At 34.1% G+C, this 21489-nt stretch overlaps 1 protein-coding gene across 3 annotated transcripts in view; it reads left to right on the top strand.

The window, feature by feature from the left end:
- Positions 1–21489, top strand: part of Hook3 (hook microtubule tethering protein 3) — a 121249-nt gene that overhangs the window by 62907 nt on the left and 36853 nt on the right. For all 3 annotated transcript variants that reach the window (XM_058579938.1, XM_058579937.1, XM_046446509.2), the window contains exons 9-13: positions 509–672; positions 4755–4895; positions 6582–6783; positions 15954–16064; positions 16772–16859. In XM_058579938.1, the coding sequence (XP_058435921.1) occupies positions 509–672; positions 4755–4895; positions 6582–6783; positions 15954–16064; positions 16772–16859 (706 nt within the window). The remainder of the gene's footprint in view (positions 1–508; positions 673–4754; positions 4896–6581; positions 6784–15953; positions 16065–16771; positions 16860–21489) is intronic.

Raw genomic sequence — 21489 nt, 5'->3', positions numbered from 1 at the left:
AGTCTCATCAGTGATACCTTTTATTCTTACCTTCACCAATACTTGGTACAGTCTTTTAAATTTTAGCCACTTTAGTAATAACATTTTAGTGTGAATTTTCATTTCTTTGGTGACTCATGATGATTATCTTTCTGTGTTTGCCCTCTATCTTTGTTGAATATCTTTTCAAATACAAAATAAAGCCAGATGTGGTGGTGCGTAGCTGTAAGCCAAGCTACTTAGAAGGCTGAGGCAGGAGCATTGCTTGAGCCCAGAAAGTTGAGGTGCCTGGGTAGTGTAGTCAGACCCATATCTCAAAATAATAAATAAATAAGAAATAAAAAATTAATTCTTATCTACTTGTACATATTGTTCTATGTGAAAAATATTCCAAAATAATGCAAATGTTTTAAATGGAAATTAACTGTATTCTTTAAAGTAGGGTTTGATTCATAATAGTAATTCACAGGAGACTGAACTGACGCAGTGTAATTGAAGGAAATAATTGCTGTCTTCTGTATTTCAACAGGTTGCAGCATTGCAAGAGGAGAAAAGTAGTTTATTGGCAGAGAATCAGATATTAATGGAAAGACTCAATCAATCTGATTCCATAGAAGATCCCAACAGTCCAGCAGGAAGAAGGCATTTGCAACTCCAAACTCAATTAGAACAGCTACAAGAAGAAACATTCAGGTAAAAGACCACCCATTAAACTTGAATTTTAAAAAATTTTGTAACTGTCACTTAACGGTTAGGAATATAGTATTAGGACTTCTGGTTAACTGCAGACTGAGACAAAGGTGTGTAATAAATAACTTCCTCAGATCTTTCCATACAAGTTATGTGACATAACTTCACATCTAGGATGAATTGTATCAAATATTTAATATTTCTTCATGACAGAATGCTCCACCTGCAAAATAACAGTGAAAAAAAGAAAGAAACCAAACACCAGCCCTGCATTCCACACATCTGTCCCACCCCGACTATAGTGTTGTAGTAAGCAAAGGCAGACCACGAACAAATTAGAGGAAGACAGGAAGAATGCTAGTGAAGGGATATGAGATGAGTTGGGAACCAGGTGAGTTGGCATACTCCTGTAGTCCTAGATAATAGAGAGACTGAGGCAGGACAGTCATTAGACCAGCATGGGCAACCTAATGAGACCCCCTTCTCAAAAAAGAGAAGAAAAAAATAGGCAAGGTGAGTTGGAGCAATCATCAGAAAGATTAAATTCATTCAAAACTAAAATTCCTTTTAAAAAAAACAACTGATAACTGGGCAGAGTGAACCACAGATTACCTGATAGGAATTTCAAAGTAAATTCATTTTTGTAAAGAGCCAGATTTGGTAAAAGGATACAGAAGGAAACTTTAAAGAGACACAATATACACAGGCATACAATTTAAAGAGATAATACAAAGAACTAGAGCATGATTTAAGAGATAAGTCTATTTTAAAAGACAAGCTGATTTAAAACAATAGGTACAATTTAAAGGAACCATCTTTTAAACACATCTTCTAGAGAAGTAAAAGGCCAAAAGGGAAAGGGAAAAGAGAATCAGGAAATTTTGATATGCTTTAAGATGAAATAAAAGCACAAAATTGAAGGTCTTAGCAGCATTATGAAAATATTTTGTCATGGTTTACTAAAAAATATATTATGACCTATTTCTTAACTGGCTATAGATTTCCATTGCTAAAACAGAAAATTATACTTTTTTTTTTTTTTGGTATCAGAGTTTGAACCCAAGGGTACTTAACCACTGAGCCACATCCCCAGCCCTTTATATATATATATATATATATATATATATATATATATATATTTTTTTTTTTTTTTTTTTTTTTTTTTTTTTGAGACAGGGGTTTGCTGAGTTACTTAGGGCCTCAGCCTCATGAGCCTCTGGGATTACAGGCATGCACCACCGCACCTGGTGGAAATTAATTTGGTTTTTACTTTCCAAGTAGCTTAATTTAGTAATATACTTACTGTCCTTCATTATTTCTAAATGAGATGTTTCTGAATTTTCTTCTTCTTTTTTTCTCTAACAGAAGACAATAAAAAGCTTTCCTTAGTCCTCTTGGAAACCTTTGAAACAATCCATTCCCTATTGCCTTTACCAGCAATTCCAAATGGGATCTGAGGACCCTGAAGTTTCTTTGAGACTGTTTTAGAGTGCATAAGGCTCTCTCTTTTCTGACTACATACTTGTGCAAGCCTGGATTTTCCTCATGTACTTCATTGAAAAACATCACAACAGATGAATGTAGAAACGGTTATTAGAACCCAACTTTCTTCTGTAAAACCAGATATTTCAGTTATGTAAATAGTGTTAACCTTCATTTTTTTTTGTTTCATAAAAATGTAATTTTTTCCATAAACAATATGTTTGTATTAACATAATGGGCTTATTACTGTTATTTTCAGTCAAACTAAGTAAATAGACTTAAATGTTTTAATTATTGATATGACAAATAGCAACAGATAAAACCTACATAATTAAAGGTTCTTTTTAAAAATATTTTTAGTTATAGATGGACACAATACCTTTATTTTATTTATTTATTTTTATGTGGTACTGAGTAAGGATCGAACCCAGAGCCTTACAAATGCTAGGCAAGTGCTCTACCACTGAGCTATAGCCCTAGTCCCTAACTAAAGGTTCTTTAGGGTTTTCAGTAATTGTAAGAATATGAAGGGATCCTGAAACCAAAATGTTTGAGAACCCTTTATCTTGACCTCCTAAGACAAAAATCCATGAATAATAAAATATAACTTTATCCTTTTGTTTCTAAATTGTGGCTAATTTTCCAGTTATAGTTTAGGGAAATTACATTTTCATTATTAAGGAAGTCATGTTTAAAGTTTTGTTGATCCAGAATACATATTCATAATAATATATTTTGAAGTGCCTTAAAAACTCAAATATTTGATCAGTACTATATTTCTCAAGGATTTTTGTTGTTGTTGTTAAATATCCTTGTAAAGTCAGATATATTTGTCCCACTTTCTTAGCTAACTAATGGTATGGTAAACATACACAAGTAACACAAATGAAGATCTAAATATATAAAATGTGTGATATGATAACATTTTCTAATCAATAAGGAAAGTTTAGATTGTTTGTTTATGGCTTGGCATAGGTATTTTGGCAGAAGTTAGATTCCAGCATTGCATCATACGCAAAATGAATTAAAAACTTTAATGTTAGAAATGAAACCATTGAAAATGTAATAGGGGACAGACAGGAAGGGCACCAAATAGGAAACAGGAAGCAGGTTTCTTTTGCTGCAGCCCGGTTAAGAGGGAAATCAATTAATCCCCTGAACCCTTAGTCCAGGCCGTTTCAGAACTTTATACCTATTGTGTAAGGGAAGGGGCTCAGAAGTTCACAGTCTGCAGAAGTTCACACAAAAACAGCTTTTTCTTTCACTGTTCTGGGCAAGTTAACCCTTCAAGGACAGTGCCTGAGAAGGGGAGAGTTTATTTTCCTCCTTCTTCCCTCCCACTGCCACCTGTTACCATGGATCCCAATTAGTAACTACTTCTCTTTGAAATGTAAACATCTCTGTGAAGCTCTGGCTCAAGGCCAGAGGCCTTGTTAAAGGATCTTTCTTATCACACTTTGCATTTGCAAACACACTTCTACAAACATATATATAAAATTTTTTAATTTTTATTTTATTTTTTTGCTTATACTAGATATTTCATAAATATTTGTGAAAAACTGGTAAATGTGCATTGATCTCTTCCAGGCCAGTGGGCACATAGATAGTGCAACAGGAACTAGGAAGTTTAACTACTCTTGTAGAGACTCTTCTACTTATAGACTAAGATTAATTATGGTGAAGATTTCTGGAGAAGCTTAATTAAGATTTTCTGTGGAGGAGGAAGTGCCATTACAGAAGTACTCACAGAAAATGTAGAGTTAAAATAAAGAAAGTTTATACACTAAAAGTAAAAACTGAAGTTCCAATCAGTTGAAATGCATAAAAATTAGGACTTATGTACGTATTTTTAAAATACTTATATAAATAAAATTAAAAGTCACTAATAGCATAAAATACTTGCAATAGGAGAGAGAAGAGTATTATAAATCAAAGAAAGGGGTTGGGGTTGTGGCTTAGCAGTAGAGTGCTCACCTAGCTTGGGTTCAATTCTCAGCACCACATAAAGATAAATAAGTAAAATAAAGGTACTGTGTCCAACTACAACTAAAAAAATAAATATTAAAAAAAGTTAAATCAAAGAAAGGATATATGTTAAGTAAACAAGTCTAGTTAATTACAAGTAGAAATAGTATTAATGATTTTTTTTTAACATGAGAATGAAAGATGCGCTCCCAAAATGTTAAACAATAGTTATTTGGATTAATACATGGTATTAATTTTCTTTGCTTTTCTGTATTTTGCAAATTTCAGAAAGAAATATATATTAATTTCATAATTAGAAAATAAAACCTTAGAGGTGGGGGTGTGACTCAGCAGTAGAGTGGTTGCCTAGTATGCCTAAGACCCAGTATTTGGGGGAAGCATTCTTTGATGTCTAGCTTTCTGACAATGGAGGAATGGTCACAAGTTGTCACTTTTTCAAGTGTGGAACACTGGAATCAACTTTAATAATAGATACAATTTAGGAATACAGCTTTTGGCCACAAAAATCACAGACATGTTGAAGAGTTTATTCTTATGTTTTATCTTCTTTTATTGTTCCAAAGAGAATTATGAGACAGTAAATAGTGCTTTCTTGATCTATTTTACTCTGGTTACAGACTAGAAGCAGCCAAAGATGATTATCGAATACGCTGTGAAGAGTTAGAAAAGGAAATCTCTGAACTTCGGCAACAGAATGATGAATTAACTACTTTGGCAGACGAAGCTCAGTCTCTAAAAGATGAAATAGATGTTCTTAGGTAAACAATCTTTCCTTCATTGTATAATTTCAGACCCATCAGTTCTGTCTCTCTCTCTCTCTCTCTCTCTCTCTCTCTCTCTCTCTCTTTTTAAAAAAAAACTCTTGAATCTCTTAGCACACCTCAGTGTGTTTTAAGAGTCATACTACCTGGGTTCATATTCTACAGCTGCCACTTATTTAACCTCTATATTTTCTCAGCTATAAAATGGAATTAATATACATACTTACCTCAGTTTTATATGAAGAGTTAAATGAGCTTATCTCTTGAAATGCTATCTGGCAAATCAGTCCTCCTGCCTGTTAAATAGAAGTTAATCTGACCATCATTTCACACTTGTCTAGCTCAGAAACATTTTTTTTCTTATTACCCATATTCTTTAATTCTGAGCCCTCCAGGCACTTGATCTTTTTTTTTTTTTTTCTTGGATGCTGGCACATGTTGCAGGGCTTCATTTCCTTCATGGACATTTTCACGTTCACTTCAATTATTTTCTTATTGATACGTCACCACCTGCCACCTCAGTAGTCTACCATTCTGTTTCTTGCATAATCTCCAGTTATCTGTTGAATCATTCCAGTCATTTCTGTTTTCTGCTTCAGTTCTTTGAATACTGAGAATGAACAGAGAAAATTACATAGATAGTTTTGTCTAACTACAAATTAATGGTCTTTACTCTTCACTTATTATATCTGCAGTATTTTGGGGAAAAGTTTCTTACTCCTGGTCCACCATTTCACTATTAACCAGTATCCCATTTCTCTCATAGTTGTTTGTTGTTTTTATAACTCTTTCACCTGCCCCCTCCATGCCTTAATCTCAGTAAATGACCTTGTCTCCTACTGCCCAGAAAAAAGAGATTATGAACTGTTGAACTCTCCCATGCTCTTTGTCTCCAGTACCTCTAAATTTTCTGAGTTTCATCATTTTTCTGTTGCTTGTAGAGTGTAGACCTCTACTCTTCCTCCTGTCCAGCACTAATTCATTTTTCAGTATGTCAGTCTCAAACCTTCCATGCTAATGTAGGGTCTGTGTTATATCAATTATCATTTTTCTTTGCATCTTGAATCTCGCTTCTTCACAAACACACACGCACATTTTTTTTTTTTTTTTACATTTAGGTCTCTTTAATTTTAAAAAGAAAGAAAAAGAAATATTTATTATTCCTTCCTTCCTTCTAAAACTAAAATTATGTAAGAAAAATTTATATTCTCAGCTGGGGTTATAGTTCAGTATTGTAGCACTCAGCTTAATATGCATGAGACATTGTGTTCAGTCTCCAGCACCACATACACACATATACACACAAATTACATTTTCCTTTTAGTTTCTACAATTTGCCACTGTCTGTCTACTATTTTTTCCACTAAAACCTCTGTTCCTATGATCACTCATGACTCATGCCTAACAACTTACTTTACTTTTGTACTAAATGTGATTTTGCTGGCTGTCCCCTGCTGCTTTCCTTGAATTGTATAACATTCTAAACAATATATTTTTCTGTCATTTTGGACATTTTTACAAAATCTGAGCAAAAAATTATTCTCAAATCACTTTTGGTATCATAATTTCATTAGAATGTGTTGTTGCCTGATAATGCCTAGTAATCTTTCTTGGTTTAACATTGTCTAAAGATCTTAGCAGCCGTGTGTATATTTCTGATTTTTAATTTCTATCTTATTCTAGACATTCTTCTGATAAAGTATCTAAACTAGAAGGTCAAGTGGAATCTTATAAAAAGAAGCTGGAAGACCTTGGTGATTTGAGGCGGCAGGTTAAACTCTTAGAAGAGAAGAATACCATGTATATGCAGAACACTGTCAGTCTAGAGGAAGAGTTAAGAAAGGCCAATGCAGCACGAAGTCAACTTGAGATGTATAAGAGACAGGTAAAAGAACAGAAACAACTTTCCTCATGATGGTTTTAAGCAAGCTGTCTACTAGGACATATAGTTTATCAAAACCACTAACTTTTGTTTTTACAGTTTTTAATCTTTCCTTTATTATATTTTTTTATATTTAAAGAACTTTAAATATAATTCTTTTGGGGGGGTACCAGGGATTGAACTCAGGGGCACTCGGCTACTGAGCAACATCCCCAGCCCTATTTTGTGATTTTCTTAGAGACAGGGTCTCACTGAGTTGCTTATCGCCTCACTGTTGCTGAGTCTACCTTTGAACTTGCAATTCTCATGTCTCAGCCTCCTGAGCTGTTGCATTAAAAGTGTGCACCACCATGCCCAGCTAAATATAATTCTTATCCAGAGGATTTTGATTGGTCTCTAAAGCAACTCTCCCCCACTTTTTTTAATTTTTAAAATTTAATATGGAATACTTGAGAAATACACAACAGGGCTAGGTGTGATGGTATGCTTCTGTAATCCCGCTACTAAGAAAGAAGGCTGATGCAGGAGGATCACTTGAGGCCAGCCTAGATAGATAACACAGTTGAGACCCTGTCTAAAGGTGGGTGTGGTGGCACATGCCTCTAATCCCAGAGGCTCTGGAGTCTGAGGCAGGAGGTTTGCAAGTTCAAAGCCAACCTCAGCAACGTAGCAAAGCCCTGTCTCAAAATAAAATATAAAAGGGCTGAGGATGTATCTCAGTGGTTAAGCACCTGTGGGTTCAATCCCTACCAAAAAAAAAAAAAAACCCACAACAGCAAAAGTATAATACAGGTATAATACAGTAAATACATGCTTAAAAATACAACACTTTCTCCCTTGTTATAGGTAACTTCTGTATTGCTATATGGTTTTTGTTCCACGCATCTTTTTATACATTTGCGACATATCTGTTTATTCCTCAAAATTTATTACATTTTTACATGTTCCAAAACTACATAAATGATTCAGTGAAAACACTCTTCTGTCAGGGCATCATGGCACACCTACAGTCTCACCTACTAGGGAGTCTGAAACAGGAGGATCACAAGTTCAAGGCCAGCCTTGGCAACTCAACAAGACCTTATCTCAGGGTATAAAATTGAAAGGGCTGGGGATGTAACTCAGTGGTAGAGTACCCCTGGCTTCAAAGTAAAAAAAAAAGAAATACTCTTCTTTATTTGACTTTTTTTTTTCCTCAGTATATTTATGGGATTCATTCATGTTGATAGGCATTGCTTTATACTTACTATTCATTGTTAATGCTGTATATTATTCCATTGAGTGACTCTTCCAAAATTTATCTACTTTACTTTTGAAGGACATATGAGATGTTTCCACTTTTATACACACATGCACATACACACAAACATGCACACACACACACACACATACACACACAGAAATGCCCCTATTAATCATGCTGATCATGTCCTGTGCACATGGTGGAGGTTACAGAGCTTTATCAATTCTCTCTCTCTCTCTCTCTCTGTCTTTTTTTTTTTTTTTTTTTTTGGTACCAGGGATTGAACCTAGGGCCACATAACTACTGAGCCGCATCCCTATTCCTTTTTATTTTTTGAGACAGGGTCTTGCTAAGTTGCTTTGGGCCTTGTTAAGTTACTAGGACTGCCCTCAAACCCGGGATCTTTCTGCCTCAGCCTCCCTAGTAGCTGGGACTATAGGCATGTGCCACCATGCCCAGCTTTATGGAATTTCTTAGAGCATTGTCAATGTAATAGATGTTCTAGTCTATTCTTTGAAGTGATTATATTACCAACAAAATGTTTATATGGATTCCTTTGCTCCCCCACATCACCAACACATAGTATTGTCAAATTTAAATTTTGCCAATTGGTGAATATAAAATAGTGTCTCCTTGTGATTTTACTTAGCATTATGCAGATGACAAATATATGAACTGACCATATTTCTTTTGGAATTTCCTATTTTTATCTTTTACCCATTTTATATTTAATTCTTTTTCTTACTCATTTAACTTTTTCCCCCTGGTACTAGGGATTCAATCCAGAGATACTTTGCCACTGAGCCTCAACTTTAGGTCTTTTTATTTTTTATTTTAAGAAAGGGTTTCACAAAGTTGCTGAGGTTGGCTTCAAACTTGCAGTCCTCCTGTAATTTATAAAACCTTTTATATGTTCTTTATGTTAATTTTTTTTAATATTTATTTTTTTAGTTTTAGGTGGACACAATATCTTTATTTTATTTTTTATGTGGTGCTGAGGATCGAACCCAGTGCCTCACGCATTCCAGGCAAGCACACTACCACTTGAGCCACATCCCCAGCCCTTAATTTTTCATTTCTTTAGTTTCATTGTTCATTTCCTATAGATGTCTGACCTGCCAATATTTTTTGAGTCCTAATTTTAATGTAATGAACTTTAAATATCTTTTTCTTTATGATTTGTACTTTTTATCTTAACACATTATTTTCTACATAAAGATGAAAGTCTAATCTCTTCATTACAAAGATTTAAAATTTGTTTTGCATATTTAGATTTATAATCCATCTGGAATTTATTCTTTCCTAGGATGTGAGAGAAATCCATTTAATATTTTTGTCTGTGTGGATATGTAATGGTCCATTCTTCTTCCCCAGTGACCTACAGTTCTACCTTATATATTTAAAGTTTTCATTTTATATATGGGTTTATTTCTGGGCACTCTATTCTATTGGTGTCCTTGTTTATTTCCATGCTTCTACTACACTGTCATATTTTCTGTAGATTTTTAGTAATTTTGCTTTTGGTAGAGAAGGCTCTCTTACCTGTCCTTTTTCAAAACTGTCTGTTCTTGGACCCGTTGTTTTTTTTTTTTTTTTTCCCCCTCTAAAATCAAAACCCTTGGAGTTGAAATTCCATTGAGTCAGTTGATTGTTTGGAAAGAATTGACATCTTTGTGACAAGAAGTATTCCTATGTATGAATATATCTCGATTTGCATTTATTTAGGTCTTCAGTGTCTTTCAATTTAAGCTCTTTTAAAGATCATGCACATATTTTACTCATAGGTATTTGTGGTTTTGGTTGTTTGTATAAATGTAGTTATTTGATGGAAGATACCATTTTCCATTTGTTGATGATTTATACTAATTAAATAGATTTCTTTTTCATTTTTTAAAATTTTAATTTGTTATATGACAGCAGAATGCATTATAACTCATATTACCCATATAGAGCACAATTTTTCATATTTCTGGTTGTACACAATAAATAGATTTTATTGGTTGATTCTGTAGCATTGCAAAATTCTCATATTACTTATGATAATATCTCTTTAAAGGTGATATAGTGAACAAATGAAAGTAATTTTGTTTCTTTATATTCCATACCTTCTTTTCCCTCCAGTATCAGCACACCTGGCCTTTAATACAACTTTGTGTAAAAATAATAGTGGGAAACCATTTCATATTTTTTATTATGTCCAGAATATTATTTTTTAATTATACTTATTGGCACATTTTAACTATACAAAATAATGGATTTCTTTCTCTTTTTGGAACTGGAGACTTAACGTAGGGGCATTTTTGCACCTAGCTACATCCCTGCTCTTTCTTTTTTTTTTTTTTTTTTGAGACAGGGTCTTGCTAAGTTGCTGAGGCTGGTCTCAAGACTTATAGCCCTCCTGCCTTAGGTCAGTGGGATTATAGGTGTGTGTCACTGCAGGTGGCTAAATAATGGGTTTAATTGTCATATTTTCATATGTGTATATAATATACTTTGATTGTATATACCTTTCCCATTACTCTCTTTTCCTCCATTCTTCTAGTTCCTTCCTCCTTCAATAGTCCCCTTTCTATGTTCATGTCATCTTTTTACCCCCTAGATTCCACATATGAAAAAAACATGGAATACTTATCTTTGAGTCTGGCTTGTTTCACTTAACTCGTTGATCTCCAATTCCATCTATTTTCCTACAAATGACATGATTTCATTTTCTCTATGGCTGAATAATATTCCATTGTGTGTATTTACCACATTTGTTTTATTCATTCATGTATTGAGCATCCAGACTGATTCCATAAATTTGGCTATTGTTAATAGTGCCATGACAACATAAGTATGGAGATATCTCTATTGTATGCTGACTTTTGTTCTTCTGGGTATTTACCTGGGAGTGATATAGATGCTGGGAATGTTATATGGTCCTTCTATTTTTAGTTTTTGTGAAATTTTTATAGTGTTTATTACTAATTTACATTCCCACCAATAGCATATAAGAATTCCTTTTCCCCACATCCTTACTCGTATTTGTTGTTGGGTTTTGTTGTTGTTGTTTCCTTGATAATAACCATTCTGTCTAGAGTGAGATAGTATCTCAATGTAGTTTTGTTTTTTTAGTTGTAGATGGACACAATACCTTTATTTTATTTATTTTATGTGGTTCTGAGGATTAAACCCAGTGCCTTACCCGTGCCAGGCAAGTGCTCTGCCACTGAACCACATCCCCAGTCCTCAATGTAGTTTTGATTTGCATTTTCTGTATATGTGTGTATGTACATATATATGTACACATATATATTTTATTTTTATGTGGTGCTGAGGATCGAACCCAGTGCCTCAGAGGTGCTAAGCAAGCACTCTGCCACTTGAGCCACAATCCCAGCCCATTGATTTGCATTTTCCTGATGACTAAAGACATTGAATATTTCATGTATTTTTCAACCAGTTGTACATCTTATTTTGTGTTAAATTTTTTTTTAGTTCCTTCTATGTTCTGGATATTAATCCTGTGTTGGATGAACAGTTGGCAATGATTTTCTTCCTTTCTATAGGCAGTTGCTTTACTCTGTTGATTCTTTCTTTTGCTATGCAGAAGTTTTTTCATTTGATATAATTCCATTTGTTAATTCTTACTACTATTTCCTCAGCTATTAGAATCCTATTCAGAAAGTCATTGCCTATAATACTGATTTCAAGTGTTTTACCTATGTTTTCTTCTAACAATTTTAACATTTCAAGTCTTACATAAGGTCTTTGATCCATTTGAATCAGTTTTTGAACAATTTCAAAATCTAGTTTTCAACCATCAGCAGGTAGTGGTTCACTTTTGACCTCACCATTTGTTAAAGAGGCTCTCTTTTCTCTAACATGTGTTTTTTGCCCCTTTGCCAAAAATCAGATGACTGTAGATGCGTGTCTTGCATCTATTCCATTGGTCTACATGTGTAATTTTATGCCATTTCCATGATGTTTTTGTTACAATAGCTCTATATTATATTTGGAAATCAGTATGGTGATTTTATGAACATTGTTCTTTTTTTTAGGATTGGCTAGTGTGTTTGGGGTCTTTTGTGCTTCCATGTGAATTTTAGAATTGTTTTTTCTAGTTCTGTGAAGAATGTATTGGTAATTTGATGGGTATTGCATTGAATCTGTCAGTCACGTCCCATAGTATGGCCATTTTACCAATATTAATTTTCCCAGTCCATGAATGGAGAGGTCTTTCCATTTTATGATGTGTTCTTCAATTTATTTCTTCAGTGTTTTATAATTTTTTCCTTGTAGGAGGTCTTCACCTCCATGGTTAGGTTTATTCATAGGTATTTTACTTTACTTAAAACAATTGTAAATAGGATTGTTTTCCTGATTTCTTTGTTTTAATTTCTCAAAGAATTCAGTATTGGTGTCTGGGAAAGCTATCCGACTCTTCTGTGTTGATTTTGTATCCTGCTTCTTTGCTGAATTTATCAGTTCTAAGAGACTCTTGGTGAATTCTTTAGGGTTTTCTAGGTATACAGTTATTATCTTCTGCAAACAGTTTTCTTGTTACTGATCTATTTAGATTTTTTTAAAAATTCTCTTGTTCAAGTTTGATAAGTCAAATATATCTGTAAATTGTTTCTTCTAGATTTTTTAAAAAAATTTTAATTACACCTGGACGCAATATCTTTATTTGTTTATTTTTATGTGATGCTGAAGATTGAACCCAGTGCCTCACATGTATGAGGCAAGCACTCTGCCACTGAGCCATAACCCCAACCCCTCTTCTGGATTTTCTAATTTATTGGCAATACAAGTTTTCAAAATACTCCCTAATGATCCTATCAATTTTAGTGTACTTCTTGTAATATCCCACTTTTTTCGTCTCTAATTTTGTTTGGTTCTTCTCTTTTTTGGTTAGCTTGGTTAAGGGTTGGTCAGAATTGTTTATCTAATCAATTCTTTGCTTCATTTATTCTTCGGATTTTTCTTTAGTGTCTATTTCATTTATTTCTACTGGTTCTTATTATATCTTTCCTTCTACCAATATTGGGTGTTGTTGTTTTTTCTTGTTTTTCTAAGTCATCATTAGGTTATATCTGAGGTCTATTTTTCTAATTTAAGCATGTGTTGCTATAAACTTCCCTCACATTTACTGTATCCCATGTGTTCTTTTTAAAAAATATTTTTTACTTATACATGGACACAGTATCTTTATTTTGTTTATTTATTTTTATGTGGTGCTGAGGATTGAACCCAGGTTCTCACATGTGCGAGGCGCGCTCTCTACCACTGAGCACAACCCCAGCCCGTCCCATATGTTCTTGTAGGCTGTGTTTCCATTATCATTTGATTCTAGGAATTTTTAAATTTCTCCCAGTTTACTATAAAAAATACATTGTTCAATATGCATATTTTTGTATAATTCCTAAGTTTTTCTTGATGTTAATTTCTATTTCATTCTGTTGTGGTCTGATAAAGATATAAGAAATAATTTTATTTGTGTGAATGTATGTGTATATTAGGATTTGCTTTATGGCCTAGAATGTTATCTATTTTGAAAAATGCTCTATGTGCTGATGAAAAGTATGTATATTCTGTAGCTGTTAGATGGAATAGTCTGTAGATGGCTATTAAGTTCATATGATCTATAGGGTAATTTAACTCCAATGTTTCTTTTCTCATTTTTTGCCTAGATAATCTATCCATTGGTAAGACTAGGGTATTGAAGTCACCCACTATTATGGGACCTTTCTATCCCTTTGTGTCTTGTAGTGGTTTTGTTTGTTTGTTTGTTTGTTTTAAATAAAATTGGATGCTGCGAAGTTCAGTGCATATATATTTACAATCATTATATTTCTCTTGATTGATTGTACCCTTATCAGCATATTGTGATCTTTGGGGTTCTTTTGACCAATTTTGGTCTTTGTTGTCAGATGCAGGGATAGCCGTGCTTGCTTTTGGATTTCATTTGGATTATCACTCTCCATCTTTTTACCTTCAGCCTGTATGTGCCTTTGTCAGTTTCAAAGAGTTGGGTCTTGCTTTTTAATCCATTCAGCTAGTCTGCATCTTTGCATTGGAGAAATTAGATCATTTACATTCGGGGTTGTTATTGCAAGGCAAATTACCAGTTCCTGTTGTTTTGATATTATTGTTTTATATGTTTTAAATCATCTTTGTTCATTTCTTTCTCTTTTATTTGTCTTAGGGGTTTGATGGTTTACTGAAATAATCATGTTTGATTCTATCCCACTTCTCATTTGCTTATCCACTTATTCATATGTGTGTGTGTGTGTGTATAATTTCAGTTGTAGATGAATACAATACCTTTATTTTTGTTTGTTTTCATTTTTTTTTATTGGTTGTTCAAAACATTACAAAGCTCTTGACATATTTCATACATTAAATTCAAGGTGGGTTATGAACTCCCATTTTTCCCCAAATACAGATTGCAGAATCACATCGGTTACACATCCACATTTTTACATAATGCCATATTAGTAACTGTTGTATTCTGCTACCTTTCCTATCCTCTACTATCCCCCCTCCCCTCCCCTCCCATCTTCTCTCTCTACCCCATCTGCTGTAATTTAATTCTCTCCCTTGTTTTTTTTTTTTTTTTCCTTTTCTTCATTTTTTTTTTTTTAATGTGGTGCCAGGGATCAAACCAGTGCCTCACACATGCTAGGCAAGAGCTCTACCACTAAGCCACAACCCCAGCCCATCTACTTATTCTTTTCCATGCTCTTTTGGTTGTTTATCTTGATTTCTCATCTGGGTGTAGGATTCCTTTGAGTATCTTCTGTAATGCTGATTTAGCAGTCTTGAATTCTTATCTTAAAAAGTCCTTTTTCTTCTTAGATTTTGAAGGATATCTTTTCTGGATGTAGTAATTTTGTTTTCTTTAGGGCTTGAAATACATTATTCCATGTCTTCCTGACCCTTAGAATTTCTGCTGAGAAATCTGCTATTATTCTCATGGGCTTGCATTAATAGGTGACTTGGTGCTTCTCTTACAACTTTTAATATTCTTTCTTTGTTCCAACCTATTGATAGTTCATCTTGGAAAGGTTCTTTTCTGGTCATGTTTATTTGGAGTTCTAAATGTCTTCAGTACCGATGGCCACATCGTTGCTAAGATTTGGAAACTTTCCACCTATTATTTTACTGAATAAAATGCCATTTACCTGTAGTGGGACTCCCTCATCTATCACTTTAATTGCTTACTTTACATTTTCCCAGATAAGGCTAAGAATAAAAATTCAAGCATAATTCATCTATTAACTGGCTATGATTGTAGATTTATAAATCATACTCTTTTAAAACCCAAGTACTTGATTATCTTGCCAGCTGAAGAATTTTTGTCCTAATCCATCTTTTTACTACCTTACTACCTTTTAGAGCCCAAAGCAGTTTAATAACCACTTAACTCCTATTAAACTGGTACTGGCAACTTCTGCATGAACTTCTCACTTTATCTTAGCTATGTGATTGGATACCTACCCCAGCATTTCTTTCTCTCTTTCTTTTTCTTTGTTGTTGTTTTTTCCTCAATTCAAAAAGGATTTTAGACTATCCAGTTAGCTATATTGCTGGAAATGAAAATTCCGGAGGATTCTTTTATAATTTTCAGCACTGTTACTCTAGATGATTCTGATTTGGGAATTCAGTGTCTAGGCAGATTTTCATTTCTGTTTTTCTCCATTGTGTTCAGCTGCTGGGTTATATGCATTCATTTGAGTATTGATGGGGGGAGGGGGTTTTCATAGACTTGGAGAAGAAGAAAATGGTTGTTTCTTTTTTGTGGGGAGGGGATTGGGTTCTGGAGATCAAACCCAGGATCTCACACATGCTAAGCATATGCTTTACCAGTAAGCTACACCTTTAGCCCCCATAATGATAATTCCTAATGTTTCAAATAATAAAAATTAATGGTATCTTTCTGTATCAGGTAGTAGAACTGCAAAATAGATTATCTGAAGAATCAAAGAAAGCAGATAAATTAGACTTTGAATATAAGCGGCTAAAAGAAAAAGTTGATAGTCTTCAAAAGGAAAAGGATGTAAGTATGTATATTAGGCATTTTGATTTTGACCACTGATAAATTTAGACGATTATATTTAATTCGTGTTTTAACTACATTAATTCCTTCTGTTCACGAATTTAAAAATTAGAGATTCTATTTATTTTTAAATTACAAAAAATTCAAAAAAGATTCCATTTGTTTTGGAAATAGATCTAAAATAAAATATGAATTATTTTACTTCCATTCTAATTTTTTAATATTTATTTATCTTTTCTACCACTATTGCCTCTTTTAAAGTGTTTTGCTCTTTCTGTAAATTTGTGTAGTTTTTCTGCTTTCTATGTGATTAATTTATAAGACATTTATTTTTCAGCATGTTTTGAATATTTTAAAGATATTTTTGCTTTTCAAGGTTTATGAATACTTAGTTTTTATTCTTTGATCTTTTGTGTTTAATGAAAAGGATGTTAAGAAATTAATTCCTTTTACTTAAGGATGGAGTAGATAGCTCTGTTTCTTATGTTTGTGTGTTGCATATTGCCTTGCAATAGTGGACATTCAGTATTATTAAATGAAAAAAAATTGTTTTAATCTTTTTCTTTATGATCTTTCCATAAAAGACCAAAATGTAAAGCATGTCCAGGTTCACTGTTGTTTATCATTTTATTAGGTAAGGCAAAGACCACTGATGAATAAATTCATAAAGCTTGAAGCTGACCTTCCTTGTTTATATATCCTTCCAGAGATTAAGAACAGAAAGGGATTCTCTGAAGGAAACTATTGAAGAGCTTCGTTGTGTGCAGGCTCAGGAAGGACAGCTCACCACTCAAGGTAAACATCTTGTTAATCCAAACAAGATGATTTATTTCTGATGATTACCAAAAACATTAGGTTCACTTTAAGATAAAAATGAAAAATTGGTTCGAGGCAATAAAATTGATACGAATTTTTAAACTCTTACCCAGATTATGGAAAATAGGCTATAGTTATGGGACCAGATTTACTTGCCAACTTTTAGAGAAATTTGCTGGCATTTGAGTTTTTATTAGGTCAAATCATTTCTCTTTTTTATACCTTTAAAATAGACTTTATTTTTAGAGTACTTTTAGGATCACAGTAAAATTGAAGACACAGTTTTCCCATAGACCCTATGCCCACAAACATGCATGGCCTCCCTCATTAACAATGTCCCCCACCAGAGTACATTTGTTTCAATGATGAATGTATATTTTTTATCACTGGGAGTTCATACTAACATTAGGGTTAATTCATATGGGTCTGAATAAATATATTGACATGTATCTACCATTATGGTATCATGCAGCGTATTTCCGCTGCCCTGAAATTCCATGTCTGCCCTCACCCTATTCAGTCCCCACTAACCCTGGGCAACCACTCATCTTACTGATCTTTTTTTACTATCTCCATGGGTTTGTTTTATTCAGTAGCATAGAGTTGGAATCACCTAGTATGTAGTGTTTCCAGATGGGCTTCTTTGTTGTTGTTTTTAAATATATATGACTGTAGAGTGTATTTTGACATATTATACATACATGGAGTACAACTCATTCCAATTAGGATCCCATTCTTGTGGTTGTACATAATATGGAAGTCATCTTTGTTAACCTGGAAATTCATTCTGAAAAACTCCTCATGTCTTCTTTAAAAGTATATCAAACATTCTGAGTCAGTGTTTTTTATTTGTTTGTTTGTTTTCCCTCTGCTGAGAAAAGTGGAATGGATTTTAATCCATTAAGGAACATCTCCAAAATCTATTCTTCCTCACTTGAGAGAATCAACACTCAGCTCACTCTTCTACTGCTCTTGCATGACAGTGGAGGACTGTGAAAGATTGATGATTTGAATAGCTTTGGTTTGTTCACTCCCACACTAATAACCAGTCCCGCTTGTTAGTTAGATAAAACTGGAATATTTCTTTTCCCATGACTACTCTTTTTCTTAATTCCTTTTTCTTCTAAAAACCTGCTTATTTATTCCTTTACCTTCTAATCTGCTCCTATAGTCTCTCTTTTTTGGAGGGAAGGGGGCTTACCAGGGATTGAACTCAGGGGCACTTCACCACTGAGTTGGTTAGTGCCTCAGCCTCCTGAGCCACTGGGATTACAGGCATACTCCACTGCATTCAGCTTCCTATAGTCTCACTTAACTAGCTCTCTCACCTGGCCTCATTTTCCAACTTATTCAGCCTGCCTATCAACTATTTTGACCATTTTCTCATCACTGCTTTCTTTTCTTCTTACCTTGTTTTAGTCCAAGCTTGTCAAACCTTAATTTAGGCAGCCTAAAGCCCCTCCCCACACACATTGCAAATTGCCAAAGTCAACTAAAGAAAAATATATCTTTCTTAATTATCTTCACCAAAAATTCATCATTTTTTATATAATTGGATCTTCATTGCCTGCCTGGCAGTTTTTTCACTTGTCTCTAATCAACTCTGCTTGAGTTTTTCTAAAATTTTGACTCTAACCTGAACTTTAACCTTTTTATTCTCAGCTCCTGTATCATCAAGAAAAGGTAGACTATCTCATGTAAACTCTCATGTTTCTGTTTGCTACCTAACAACCTGTATATTTTTACCTTCTTTATGTACACACCCTTTGACCTAACGATTTTACTCTAGAAAATTACCTTAATATGGCTTAAGGCATTGTTTCTCATAGTGAACTTTAAAAACAACCTAAAAATTCAGCAATGTAGAAATGGCATTCTCATTTGGCCGTGTACTGTAGAGCCATTAAAAAGAATAAAGAATCTGGGCATGGTGGTGCATGCCTGTAGTCTCAGCGGTTTGGGAGGCTGAGGCAGGAGGATCCTGAGTTCAAAGCCAGCCTCAGCAATTTAACAAGGTGCTAAGCAACTCAATGAGACACTGTCTTTAAATAAAATACAAAAACAGTGCTGGGGATGTGGCTAAGGGTTAAGTGCCCCTGAATTCAATCCCTGGTACAGAAAAAAATAATAATAATAATAATAAGGCAAATCTTGTACTTGCCTGACATGAAGAGATGTGTATGTTCCATCAGTAAGTTAAAAAAGAAGGGGACAGGGCTGGGGTTGTGGCTCAGCGGTACAGCGCTCGCCTATCAAGTGTGGGGGCCCTGGGTTCGATCCTCAGCACCACATAAAAATAAATAAATAAAAATATTGTGTACAACTACAACTAAAAAATAAATATTAAAAAACAAGTAGGGGACAGCATTCTTGATAGTCTCTCAGCAAACTAAAAATAGAATGAAAGTTACTCAGCCTACTAAAGGGTACCCATGAAAAACCTACAGCTAACCTCATATACCACATACTTAATGATGAGAGACTGAATTTTTTCCCCTCGAATTAATGCCAGGATGTTCACTCTCATCACTTCCATTCAGTGTGGTGTGAGAGTTTCTAGCAAGTGTAGTATGGCAAAAGAATGAAATAGAAAACATCTAAGATGGAAAATTTTGAAAAATGTAAATCTGGTGTGGAATCCCAGTGGCTTGGGAGGCAAGAGGATTGCAAGTTGAAAGCCAGCCTCAGCAACTTAGCAAGGCCCTGCCTCAAAATATATATATATATATATATTTTTTAAGGGCTAGGGATGTGGCTCAAATGGTTAAGTGCTCCTGGATTCAATCCCTGGTACCAAAAAAAAAAAGAAAGAAAGAAAGAAATGAGATCAGTGTATTTCTGTATACTACCAGTGAATATTCTGAAAGTAAAATTAGAGTGATATGAAAAAGAAATGACATTCAGGGCTAGAGGTATAACTCAGTGGTACAGTACTTGCCTAGCATATGTGAGGCCCTGGGTTCAATTTTCCAGAACTGCAAAAGAGAAAAAGGAAAAAAGTGCCAAGCACAGTGGTGTATGCCTATAACCCCAGCAGTTCCTGCAACTCAGATGGCTGAAGCAGGAAGATCACAAAATAAAATTTGTATTAAAATAAAATTTGAATAAGGGCTGAAGGTGTAGCTCAGAGGCAGAATGCTTCTTGGTCCAATCCACAAAAAGAAGAGAAAAAAAATGAAATAAAATGCTTAGGAATAAGTTTAAGAAAGAAATGCAGGACTTGTACACTGAAAACTATAAAGCATTGCTACATAAATTAAAATAAGGTCTAAATAAATGAAGAGGTCTCTCATATTCAGATATTAAAAGATTCAATACAGTTAAGATTACAGCTTTCCTTACATTGATCCAAGGATTCAGTGCAATCCCAATAAAATAATCTCCAGTGGACTTTTTTGTAAAAATTGACAAGCTGATCCTAACATTAACAGGAGGATCACAAGTTCAAAGCCAGCCTTAGCAACAGCAAGGTGCTAAGCAACTCACTGAGACCCTGTCTCTAAATAAAATACAAAATAAGGCTGGGGATGTGGCTCAGTAATTGAGTTGCTACCCAGTTCAATTCCCAGTCCTCACCCCCCCTCAAAAGACATAGCAATCAAAGTAATTTACCACATTAACAAAATGAAGGGAAAAACAACTGTTCACCATCATGTAAGTAGATGCAGAAAAGGCCTTTATGTGTGTATATACTTATGGTAATGGGATTTACCCAGGGCCTTGCACATGTTAGGCAAGCACTCTATCACTGAGGTGCACTCCCAGTTCTTTTATTTCATCATGAGATAAAGTCTTGCTCAGTTGCCCAGATTGGCCTTGAAATTGCAATCCACTTGCTTCGCCTCCTGAGTATATTCTCAGCTGAGATTATAGGCATATGCTACCATACCTGGCTCAGAAAAAGCATTTTACAGAACCCAACATCCACTTATAATGTTAAAATCTCAGTATAACTAGGAAGAGAAGAAAATTTCCTCAATATGATATTTAAAAATATGAAAAACCTGTAGCTGGGGCTGGGACTCTGCAGTAGAGCGCTCGCCTAGCACATGTGAGGTGCTGGGTTCAACCCTCAGCACCACATAAAAATAAATAAATAAAACAAAGATATTGTGTTCAACTACAACTTAAAAAAATAATAAAACAAAACCTGTAGCTAACATCATATTCAATGGCAAAAACTAAAGCTTTTCCTCCAAGATCAGGAATAAGACAAAGATGCCCACTATCATCAATTCTATTTAATAAAGTACTAGAATTCCTAACTTGGGCAATTAGATAAAGGGTGGAGAGAAAAGAATTTTAAGAGAAAATTAAATGTTTAGAGGAATATCTTGATGACATTGAATTTGGCAGTGATTCTCTGGAATTAATAATAGCAAAAGCATAGGCAACAAAAGAAAAGCATAGGACTTTTGTCAAAATTGAAAACTTTTCTTCATCAAAGGACACCATTAAGCAACTGAAATTAACCATAAAATAGGAGAAAATATTTGCAAATCATCTATTTGGTAAGGAATTAATATTTAGGATATACAAAGATTCTATAAATCAATAGCAATAAACACAAAACACAGCCAGGCATGGTGGTACAGGCCTGTAATCCCAT

The sequence above is a fragment of the Marmota monax genome, unplaced genomic scaffold (genome assembly GCF_021218885.2).
Source record: "Marmota monax isolate L192 unplaced genomic scaffold, Marmota_monax_Labrador192_F-V1.1 WCK01_AAM20220418_F8-fsc00493, whole genome shotgun sequence".
In the NCBI taxonomy this organism is placed as follows: Eukaryota; Metazoa; Chordata; class Mammalia; order Rodentia; family Sciuridae; genus Marmota; species Marmota monax.
The sequence above is the reverse complement of the archived record's forward strand: the minus strand, read 5'-3'. Positions and strand labels throughout refer to the sequence as shown.